The sequence below is a fragment of the Phodopus roborovskii genome, unplaced genomic scaffold (genome assembly GCF_943737965.1).
Source record: "Phodopus roborovskii unplaced genomic scaffold, PHOROB, whole genome shotgun sequence".
In the NCBI taxonomy this organism is placed as follows: Eukaryota; Metazoa; Chordata; class Mammalia; order Rodentia; family Cricetidae; genus Phodopus; species Phodopus roborovskii.
Window position 1 is genome coordinate 5,490,700 of NW_026125278.1, and position 12,328 is coordinate 5,503,027.

At 45.1% G+C, this 12,328-nt stretch overlaps 1 protein-coding gene across 1 annotated transcript in view; it reads left to right on the forward strand.

The window, feature by feature from the left end:
• The window catches only part of Mcoln2 (mucolipin TRP cation channel 2), a 41,410-nt gene that overhangs the window by 6,977 nt on the left and 22,105 nt on the right, over positions 1 to 12,328 (forward strand). The window contains exon 2 of the mRNA XM_051194977.1: positions 8,259 to 8,418. Coding sequence (XP_051050934.1) covers positions 8,259 to 8,418 — 160 coding nt within the window. The remainder of the gene's footprint in view (positions 1 to 8,258; positions 8,419 to 12,328) is intronic.

Below are 12,328 nucleotides of genomic sequence, written 5' to 3' on the forward strand. Positions count from 1 at the left end.
GGGGAGAATGTTCCAGAGCCAGGAGCCACTGACTCTTTGGGCTCAGGGAGGGAGCAGAGTGGAGTGTGGGAAGGAGCGGGCTGGAGTCTCTTAAGCAATGCCAGGAAGTGGTTGGAGGCCCAGTGCCTATTCTGGGAGGAAGAGAAAGTCCCAGAGGTGTCTTCAGCTGGGAGATTATGTCTGACTTCGGAAATGAGATGAAATCAACTTAAAGGTAACTAAGTCAGCCTTAAGCATCTAGCTGTGGTGTGGGAAAGCTGTGATGTGATCAAGTAAGAGAGAAGATGCTTAGAGCAGAGAGGGGCTGTAGTAGGCGCAGAGCTGAGAGCGCTCAGGATGAGGGACGTTGTGACAACTGCGATGTAAGAATAGATACTCTCGGTGGCACAGCCTGGGAATCTAACCGAAATCCCAGTGCCCTCTTCAGACCTCACGCCAACTGGGCCAGAATGTCTAGCAGCTAGGGCATAGTCGGCTCTATGCTGAAGTTGTCAAGGAACCATAGAAATGTCTGGAAGGATGTCACAGGTGGCTGCACCAAGGAGACAGGTAGCTAGCGGATAGGTTTGGGAGTTCTTCTAGACACGTGGGTGGAGCTTCCAGAAAGGAGTGGGTAAGGAGGAGAGGGAGGAGTCAAAGGGGTAGAAAGCGCCCCAAGAGGTTAGTGTTTGAAGGCACGGAATTGGGTTAGCTCTTCTAGAATAGGAGAAAGAAGAGTCACAGGACCACGCCCTGGCATTTAAAGGTCATGGGAGACAGAGAAGCCAGTGAAGGAGAATGAGGAGGCAGTGAGGTGGAAAGGAGGCCAAAGAAACGAAATGTTCCAAAAGTTGAGAGGAGGGTCGTTCGTGCCAGGAAGATGGCGGTTAGCGGAGTCGAATGCTGCTCAGTGACCAACCCCAGAAGTCTTGGGGATCCACAGGCTGTGTACTCTGAAAGGCGTTATGGAGCAAGGGAAATGGGAGCCAGTTGTGCGGGTTATGTTCACTTGACTGTGACAGGAAAGAGGGTTTGTTTCTGCTCGTCGTCGTAGATAACAGTTCCTCACCGCGGGGAAGTCACAGCTTCGGGAGTGCGCGGCAGATGTCACAGGCTTGCATCCAGAGTCAGCAAGCAGAGATGAGCTCTGTCTCAGCTCACCTTTTCCTTTTATTCAGTGGGGACCTCAGTCCAGGCAACAGTGACGTCACATTTAGGGTGGGTCTCCCGACCTCAGTGAACTCCTCACAGAATGCTCAGGGGTTCCTCTTCCAAGGCCTGGGTTTCTTTTCTTATTCTGGTCACACGAGAGCATAGGAGTCTCTTGAATTTATGCATTCCAAGACGTCATATATTTTTCACTGAAGTCATATTAGACCTTAACACGTGTTCTCCATGCCTGATCATTCTGTAGGCCGTTAGTCCTTAAGTAGTACAAACTCGGTGTCAAGAAAACATTGACAGAGATCTCAGTAAAAACCAGAGTTTTGTATTGGGGCCAGTGTTGAACTCAGGGCACCTAACTTGCCTCCTTGGTAGCATGGGGGGATAGCAACAGGCCATTTGACAAGTGAGCCAGTCATTAGAATCATCCTGTCACCCCAGTGGAAGTCCCACACGATAGCAGCCTGAAGTGGCTGCATGTTCGCCAGCAGGAGACCATCATTGCACCTGGTGTACGCATTTTTCAGAAGCGAAGGTCAAGAACCTTTGTCCTGTTCCACAGTGAAATTTGGGGTTATGATCCCAATACGGTTAAGCATTGTTGACAGTTGTCTTTCAAATTTCAGGCTTGCACGTACTTGGTTTGATAAAGCTGGAATTGCCTTTAGTCACATGGTAAGCCCAACCGTCACATGGTCTCGATTACTCAGGGAAGGGGAGACTTTCTTATGAGCCAGCCCAGCAGTGGCCTGCTTCCAGCCTGCTTCCTGTTGCTCCCCGCCACCCGGACCAGCCACAGGCTTCTTCTTACACCTGCACTTTCTAGCATTTGTTCAGCCCATTACCATATTCTATTTTAATGGAATCCACTTATGGATACAGTGGATACCAGCCTTTGGTGATTTGGTCTTCGACAGTGTTATTTAATAGGCTTATAAATATTCAAGAGCTAGGACTGTGGCTCCATCAGTAAAGGGCTTGCTGCACGAACATAAGGACCTGAGCTTGTGGTGGCCCCTGCCTATAATCCTGGTGTTGGGGAGGCAGACACAGGCAGATCCTTAGGGCCCTGTGGCCAGCTAGTCTCATCTCCTCTGTGAGCTCCAGCTGCGGTGAGAGGCTCTGTCACCTTCATCATTGTCATTGTCACAGTGAGGGAGACAGCTGGTGTCAACTCTGGCTTCCACAAGTGCCCGCATGCGTGTGCACAAACATAGATATGCAAATGCTGTGATTGTCCTGATCGGCTTCCTGCAGTGCCAGTGTGTGGCTGCAGCAGCTAAAGGGTTGGCGTCGTTAGACCTGCACAGCTGCCTACTCCTTAAGCAGGGTTCTCATCTCTGCTCACTTGAAGCTTTTGCCTTTCTTCTGGCTCTGTTGCCAACTGTTGTCTCCGCTGGTGGGAGCTGCAGAGTTCCTCCTGCCTTCTGACCTCGTTCATGCTCACGAAGTAATGAATGCAGCCTTCAAGCCCCTGTGCCCATCTCCAAGCTGGTATTCCCTACCAGAGTGTGCTGGGAATGGCTGTCAAGTGAATGGATGATTTGCCCTGACTATTGCCCACTTTTCCTTTACTTCTATTTTCCCCGTCTCTTTGTTTTACACCCCTCTATTGTTGTTATAGCAATGCCTGTGCCTTTACAATACCTTCACCTACTACGCAGCTGGACCAAACTACAACCTGGGAAGAGGGGAGCAAGAAAGAATGTTCAGGAAATTCCCAGTGACTTACACATTTAAACTTTCCCTTTGACATACTAGAATTTTTGAACCCAAATACCATGTATTTTTCTCCAAAATTTAGGTGTTTAAAAATCTAAGTCAAATTCACCCTGAACATTCATTATGTCAACTGACACTTGTTTTTTCTTTATTTCTGTCATTCTATCAACTGGTCTCACCCTAGTGATTCTTTCCTGTGTTTTGCAGATTGAGTGATTGGCATGGTGTGTGTGTGTGTGTGTGTGTGTGTGTGTGTGTGTGTGTGTGTGTGTGTGTACTATGTCTTGGTCTCTACTCCCCTGGAAACGAGAATGGAGCATGCATCCACATGACTGGCACTTTTCATGTAGTCTCTAGGAAATCAGACTCAGTTCCTGCTTACAAGGCAAGCACTTTACCACCCGCTCATCTCCCCAGCTCTGTGGCCGGCCTTCTTAAGGAAAGGGTCTTGGGGTAACAGTAACATGGGCTGCATTTCTTGACACTGAGTGTCTAGGGAGCCAAAGGCATCAGGAGATGCATTACTGAATGCTCTTGAAGCAGCTGGGCTTCACAGCATAGTCCTCTGCCTCAGGACATACGTCAGTGAAAGCTCCTGACACATCCTAGCCTGCTTCTCCCCATTCACATCTTCTAGGGACCTGAGTACTAGAAGGCATGGAAATGTCTCCAGCAGATGTTGGTTCTCCAGATATTCACTTGACCAAATGCCCTATGCTTTTACTGTTTTCATGCAAAAGCAAGCTCTTGTCTCAGGTTCAGAATTTCTTGCATAGTCTCTCCCTCTTCTTCTTTCTACTCCTCACCCCTACTCGTGTGTGTGTGTGTGTGTGTGTGTGTGTGTGTGTGTGTAGGGTTCTTCATATGTCACGGATCTAGTGATCCAGTACACAGCTTTATTCAATGAAAAGCATATCATGAAATGCCAAAGTGGCTTCTTTAGGCTAAAATGACAGGGGTTGACTCTAAAGTTATCACTTGTGCACCCTCAAGAGCTCACACACATCTTCAAGAGGCTCTAAAGCTCCTTCATGAGGAGCTGATCTCAGGCTCAGGGAGGACGCTACTGGGTCCCTCCACCTCAACAGTCAAGTGCTCGTTAACACCTGTGCATAATGACCATGATATGGTTCTTCTTGTACTCTGAACACTTTACCTCACAGTCAGAACTAGGTGTCTGGAATCGTGGGTGCACTGTGGTGCAACCCTCACTCATCCACTTAATAAGTCTCTCCTGCTGGAGCTTGAGCATGTGACCTTCAAGAAACCTACTCACCCCCATGTCCTGTCTCAAGCACCTAGCTCACAGAGTGAGTGATTTCATTCAGTTAGTCCGACTAAGCAGCTGCCTGTAGTATGCTTAAGTCTGGAGATAGTCTATAGCTCAGGGTGGCCTCGAACTCACTATGTAGTGAGTTGTCCTAGAAGTCCTTATAACCCTCTTGTTCCAACTTGTGGAGTGCTGAATTTATAGACATGAACCCAGCTTCATCTTTTGAAATGAGACTCATTTAGTAACTGGTTTATTGTTATTTTTAAAAAAGGCATTTTGTTTATTAAACTTTATCTTAGAGATATTTCATCCATGCTGTTTGGCATTCAAGGCTGCTTTCTTTTTCTTTTAACTTTAGTTTTTAAAGGTTTATTTACTTATTATGTATAGAGTGTTCTGCCTACATGTATTCCCGTATACTAGAAGAGGGCACTAGATCTGTATCTCATTACAGATGGCTCATTACAGATGGTTGTGAGCTACCATGTGGGTGCTGGGAATTGAACTCAGGACCTCTGGAAGAGCAGCCAGTGCTATTAACCTCTGAGCCATGTCTCCAGCCCCTTCATTTTATTTTTATGTATATGGGTGTTTTAACTGCATATAGCTCTGTGCACAGTATGAGTGGAGTACCTGCAGAGGTCAGGAGAGGGCACTGGATCCCCCAGAGCTGAAGACAGACAGTCATTAGCCACTGTATGGATGCTGGGAATTGAACCTGGGTCTTCTGGAAGAGCAGTCAGTGCTGTTAACCACTGAGCCATCTCTCCAGCCTCAGCTAGGCTCTTTTCTAAGGTGTCCAGTCCTAATGCACACAGTCCTGCAGGCCGCCTTTCTGATGCTTGGAAGCCATATTGTTACTTGATTGCTGTTGAAGCCATATTGTTACTTGATTGCCTTTCCGCTTCTGTTTGATAGGTGCTGGCCATACCTTAAGAGTTACGTATTAGATTGTTCCAAGTCCCTGGAGGCTCATCCACCGCTTATCCCCAGCACACAGAGAGCAGCTCCAGTCGGATCCCAACACTTGAAGTTCCCCAGTCAGCTAGCTTTGGGTTCCACTGGCCTGGTTTATGGCTAGTGTGTCTGGGGATGGGGCTGCTTTTTCATTTCCTCTTTCTTTGGAAATAGGATATGGAGTCAGTCTGGTCTGCAGGGTAGCCTCAGCAGCAGTTTCTCAGCCTGCTTCCTGAGAGGGAAGTGCTTTGGGGTCCACATCTGCTTGAGAGGAGAATCCGCTGTCCCCTCATGGTGGGGTCTGGCCCGAGCTCTGGTTTCTTGGTCCCCTTTCAGGAAACCACACACCTACAAAGTCCCAGAGTGCATGAGTGGCAGTTGGAGACAGCTGTAGACACATGGTGAGATTGCCCCAGGATCCATCTACTGTCAGACCTCCAGTCCTTACAGGCTCTTCCCCAGCCACCTTCACGCAGCATGGACCTTCCACAGGAACCATTTTCTCCCTCTCTGTGTGCACTGGCTGGTTTTTGTGTCAACTTGACGCAAGCTAGAGTTATAAGAGGGAAAGGAACCTCAGTTGAAGAAACGCCTCCATGATATCCAGCTGTAGGTCATTTCCGGAATTAGTGATTAATGGGGGAAGCCCCGCCCATGTGGGTGGTGCGGTCCTTGGGCTCCTGGTCCTGGGTTCTGTAAGAAAGCAGTCTGAAGAAGCCAGGAGAAGCAAGCCAGTAAGCAGCTCCCCTCCATGGCTTCCGCCTCAGCTCCTGCCTCTAGGTTTCTGCCCTGTTTGAATTCCTGTCCTGACTTCATTCAGTGCTGAACAGCAATGCAAAACTGTAAGGCAAATAAACACTTTCCTCCACAACTTGCTTTATGGTCATGGTGTTTCCTCAGAGCAATAGAAACCATAGCTAAGACACTCTCTCTTCTTTCTCCCTTCATGTTTCTTCTCCCCTCCGTTTTCTATGCTTGCCTTCCTTTCTTCCTTTTTTCCTTCCTTCTTTCCTTCCTTCTCTCCCTTTTCCTTACTTTCTTACCTCCTTTTTTATTTCTGGCAGGATGGTTCTAGCTAACCTAGTGTACCAGTCTTAGAAATGAGGCTTAAAAAAGAGATAGAAAAGAAAATTAATTTAGAAACAGAAAGCCAGAGCCAGGGAGAAGGCTCAGTCTGTAAAGGTGGTTGCTGTGGAACACTGGTGGCCTGAGTTCAATCCCTCCTAAAGGTGGAAGGAGAGAGCTGATTCCATTAGGCTCTCCTCTGACCTCCCACAAACACCATGGTGTGATACCCTATCATGCCTTTCCGCTTATTTTAAAGTTATCAGTCCAGGTAGAAAACATAGATCACAGACATATAAGACATTGTTCAAATAGTCTCTATCAGAAGGTCTCCAGAGGAACAAGCTCCCCAAGAAATCTGTTCATGAGCAATCCTGGCCCAGCTGCACTTACTCACAATGACAGTCCCTACTCAAATTGACACAGCCTCCGGGACTTGAGCTTGATCTCAAAGTCTTGAGACAGATAGCTTCAGAAAGAGTTGGAGCCAGGAGCTCTGGTGTTGGGGGATATTTGTTTACACCGTGTGAAAGATGTGTCACTGTGGTTGGTTTAATAAAGATCTGAATGGTCAATAGGTAGGCAGGAGGTATAGGCGGGCCTTCAGGAGAAAGAGAGGAATCTAGGCAGGTGCAGGAGATGCCAACGACACAGAGCAAGTTGGAAATACAAAATGGAGGGGAGGTGAAAAGCCAAATGGCAGAATGTGGATTAATAGAAATAGGTCAGTTCAGGTTATATAAGCTGGCTGGAAACAAGCCTGAGCTAAAGATCAAGCTTTTATAATTAACAATAAGTCTCTATGTCATTATTTGGGGCTGGTGGCCAAAAAGAAATTCTTTCTACACTCTGGCATCATTATTAAACGTGGGGTCTGTCTCCTCTAACTTCCTGGGTGAGCTCCAGCCCCTGGAAGCTCTCACCTATGGTGGCAAGTTTCCCCCTTGGAATGCCAAACTCACAGCCACAGCCCACTCTTTTAGCCTATGATCTCTGATCTTTGTTGACTCTGTCCCAACAGTAAAAGTTTATCACAATATTCCTATTATGATCATACTGACTGCATGCTACTATTAGATATACTTTACAATTGTTCTATTGTGCTATAAATATAATTTACATTAATTTTGTGTTATATATGTTCTATGCTATATTAACTAATAATGACATTCATGTTTTTAGTTTTAGGGTTACAGGTGCAAGCATTAATAATTTCCGTAACTGCCGGCATATTTTGCACTCCTCACTTTGGAGACTTAACTAAAAATCATGCATCTCATCAGTTATGGTTATAGTTATGTGACCACTTCTTATTGGTTTTCCCTGGCCTTGGTGAATCACATGACTAGCCATTAGTTTGGAGTTGATGAACCAAGTGGACAAAAACATGGCTGGATGTAAACATGGAGCTGCCATTCTAGCTTTCTCAAGCTGTTTACATTTTGGAATTAAATGTGTATTCTTTAACAATTTCATGCATGTATATAATGCGTTACTATCCTATCCATCCCCCAACACTCTCTTCTCGAGTCTTGTAATCACTGATATTTATCCATAAGTGGAGGACATAATCCTTCTCAGACTTATAAAGATTCTCTAATTCCTTAACAATTTGATTCTGTTTATCCAAATCAAGTGTCAGTCACTTAAAGATTCTCTAATTCCTTAACAATTTGATTCTGTTTATCCACATCAAGTGTCAGTCACTTCAAACCCAAAGTGTCATGACAGATTCCCATCTTTTTTTTTTTTTTTTTTTTTTTTTTTTTGGTATAACAGCTCACACAAAGAGAGACTCTCTTTCATGCTCTCACTTCAGCCTTACACTCACACACTTCCTTATAACTCTTTAGCAACGGGGGCGCTGTGTATGAAGATGTAGGAAATGACAGGCAAAGTTTTTCATTCTGATAGTAGGCATTTTGAGTGAGATGGGTGGTTATATTCAAAGGCAGGCAACAAAGGAGTGGGACCTTCTTTTGGGTTTCTACGGGCAGGAGGTTCACTGGTCTGAGAGCCTGTGAGCAGGAAGTGCAGGCCAGGAGTACCGTGGGAAACAGGCTGTTCCGGGGTGTTTAAAAACTGTCTTCTGTGGCAGAAGTGCAACGGCATCTCTTGATTCTGAGGTGAAGGAAGCATGTCTGAGGGAAGACCTGAAGTTCTACTTCATGAATCCCTGTGAGAAATACCGAGCCCGACGCCAGATCCCGTGGAAGCTTGGCTTGCAGATCCTGAAGATAGCCATGGTAACCACACAGGTAACTGGCACAATTACCCCTTCCTTCCCTGAGATCAACCCAAGCTCTGCAAGCCTCACACTGAAATTCATGAAAGTGAAATGAAGTCACCCCCAGAGGGTAGAGGGCAGGGTGAAGTTCAGTTCAGATGACCTGTGGCGATTCATTATTCATGACTTAATAAAGCTTGCCTGAGGGTCCAGAAAGCAAGGCTAGTCACAAGGCAGCTTGAAGCTTGAACCCCAATATCAATCTCTGAGTTTTTATTTCTCATGTTATCCTGCCTGGTTTCAATAAGTTCATAGGCCATCACTCCACAGCAGCTGTGAAAAAACACAAGAAGATCCATGCGGAAGGGAGTTTTTCACTCCCTAATCCATGTGTGGTGCACAGGCTGCCAAGGTGGTCTCAGAAATGCATCATACTTTATTTGCTATGTTTTTGAAAGTCTTCAGACATAGAAAATGCTAAGTTCTTCTAATCAGTAACATTGTGCCTCAAATAAGTGCTGACTACCAGGTACTATGAAGAATGCCTGAGTGTTAACCCGTGGACCTTGATGTAAAGTTGTACTGCAGATCACTTTATCACCAGACCTGTGGCACCGACCTCATCTGTGGTGACTTCTCTGTCATCAACTACATTTGAACATACATGTCTAAAAAACATAACAAAGCAAACAAAACAACAACAACAACAAACAACAAAAATCGGTACTGACTTGGAGTCTTAGCTCTACTGGTACATAATCTACTGGTACCATCCATCCAAAAGCGTATAAGGATGGTTTTTGTGGAAGGTAATATAAAGAAGGTAAGGAATGACTCCATTTGGAAATGAGAGGACCTCAGCTGAAGGTACAGTTGCAACTCTACTCTGAGTTCATAAAGGGACCTTTGAGTTGTGTGATGTGCTGTCCCTGTCTGCATCAATTACTTTATTTTTAATAATAAACTAATTCTGGGAACCGATAATTTTCTTTTTGTGTGTCTTTCTGTTACTCCACTAATACAATCTTACAAGTTACAGTCTATTCCTGTCACAATCTTACTCCTGTGTAGCCTTATTCTACCTAGCTGTAGATGGCTGGCTCACTTTCTCTTATATCGACCCCAATTTTCCTTTCTCCTCATTCCATGTCTTATTCTAATCTGGGGAGTCTGAGGAGATGGGAGGCATTTAGTCAAGGGTTCAGAGTAGGAAACGTTTTAAAAAAGGAGCTAACTCTGTTGTGCAGAGATTTAAGACCTTTTTTCCCTAAGTTCCAATCTTTCCATCCCATGTCCATACACCAATGAGTGTCATCTTGCTTTTACTGGGTACAGTATGTTTTCTCCTACACTGATTTCATAATGATGGCTTTGATTCCCAAGCTTTGCCAGACTATATTTAATGAGTAGTGTGTGTGTGTGTGTGTGTGTGTGTGTGTGTGTGTGTGTGTCTGTGTCTGTGCCTGTGTTTTGTATCTTGTTCACAGCAAATCTTGACATCTAGTTAGTGGTATGGGATGCAGCTTCTTGCTGCCACTTGCTTTTTTAAAATAAAGTTTTAGTCCTCACTGTCCTCCCTGCATCTGCTGCACAGGAAAGGTTGGTTATGTCAAGGCCAGAGACGATGCCATTTCCCTCTCATGATCATCTCTCCTAAGGGTTTTGGCAATTTTAGTCCCTCCTGATGATGCTGGACAGTGCATAGGGACATTGGCTTGTTCTAGGAGCAAGAGAATTGCGAAAATGTCCTGCTCTTCATCCCAGATGCAGGATCCAGGCAGAGGTCACAATCCGCTGTCTATTCATCCCAGAATTGTGTTGATGGCTCGAAGTTTAAATAAGGCAGTGGCTTTAAATATCAATTGAGTGTATGCCCTATTCTTGATCAGATTGTCAGTCCCTTGCTCAGGTACTTACTTTGTGGTCCTTTGAGTTTGCTGTGAGGGTAGGAAGGGAGGGCCTAACACCCCTGTGTCTAGAGTCAGGTGGCAATGTTTGCTCCAAGAGTGTGACAAAGTGGTTGAGAGGACAAATAGGCCTCAGTATTAGGCAAATCTGTGTTCAGACCCTTAGGCACTTGCATGAGTATACGGCCTGACTTCAGGTTGTACATGTGTACAATGGTGTTACATTCATCACTCAACCTGGGTACACATTCCATTTCTAATTCAATGGTGCTATGAAAACAAACAAACAAACAAACAAAGCCTCTTCCTCATGGAGTACAGATTAATGGGGGGATTAAATGAAAAGTCATTATACATTTTTTCAAACCACAATCCTTGGTACTCTGCGATGAGTTATTATTCAGCGAGCTGTGCAACCTTACTCTTACCCTACCCCAGTTTGGGGAGGGGCCATTCTGTACACGATGATTGAAGAGTTTCATTCAAGGGGCTCCTGCTCAGGCTGTGGGGGGGGTGGCTAGCCTCTTCTAAGTCTTCCAAACAGTCCTGTGTGTTGCTTCCTAGTTTATTTTCTCAGCTTAAAAAAAAAAAACAACCCGACCTCTCCTCGCCTCCCTTGCAGGAGATATCAGCACTGACAGACATCACCTGCCTGGAGAATCTGACTTTAGCTTTTCCCATTTCCAGCTCAGGTTGGAATAGACTTGGGTATCCTATGTGATGTTCTCCTTAGAGAAGCTGTGTTTGTAACATTAATCATTGGTATTTGAGGGATGTGACATGGTGGTATTAAGTGATCAAAGAGTATCATCTGTACACATTCTCAAGCCATGGTTGTTTTTATAGTTCTGAAAAGCTAGAACTAAAAAATCTGTTTCTATGAGAAGTTTACCAGACTTTTTGAAGACTTTTTTTTTTTTTTTTTTTTTTTTTGTAGACAGGCGTTGTTCAAGTAGCATGATAAAGAGCTTTGGAACTAAGCTTGGCTTCCGTTCTGGCTAGGTAGCTGGATGAAATTTCAAGAAAGCGAATCCAGCTAACATGGGTGTAAAGTACGGGCTGTGGCAATGGCTGGCGACAACAGGGGCTGGCTGTAGTGATGGACAAGATAAAGCAATGAACCTGTTAGTGTGGGGCCTGGCCTATGGCAGGTGCTGAACACAATGAGACTAATTGTTTTTTAATTATTTAGTCTGTCTAGGTAAACTAAACACATTACCATATTCAGCACTAATTGGATTCAGTGGGTTAAAATTTTAAAAAGGACAAAATAATAGCTCAGTGGGTAAAGCGCCCGTGTGTAACTCCTTCGACCAGGGCTCAGATTGGAAGTGTGCATGTAAAGGCAGGCATAGCAGCCTGCCTGCAACCTCTCTGCTGTGGGAAGTAGAGACAAGGGTTCCTCAGATCAAGCTGGCTAGTTAGACTAACTAAACCGCAAACTCTGGGTTCAAGTTAAAGACTCCAATAGAAGATGGAGAATGATCAAGAAAAACCCCCAATGTCAACTTCCAGGTCTCCACACACATATATGCCCATACACACATGTTAACATGTATATGAACTGGCATACACAGGAAGACATGTTAAAAGCCCAACCAGACAAAATACAAAAATTAAGTCTGTAAACAGCTGGGAAGTCCTCATGTGAATTTCATTAGTCTCCGTGCCTGACTGTTTGATTTGTACATTGTTCTGTGTATTTATAGCATGCTGAGTAACACAGGATATTATAGAACCGCCAGGGACACCCAGTCCATTTTCCTGAGTTCACTCTGTGTGCTAGATGTGTGTGTGTGTATGCATGTGTGTGTGCACGTGTGCGCGCGCGCGTGTATGTGCGTGTGTGTGTTTATGTAGCTTTGAATGAGAGTGTGCCATGTGCGACAGGTACAGGGGTGAAGGCATGCACTGCAGGCATGTGCACATATGCACAATGTGTGTGAAGGGGGATCATGCCTGCTATAGTTTGTGCATGGGTATAACATGTGCAGCTTCCTGGTTTCTTATAGACCTTTGGTGTTAGCTGTTTCC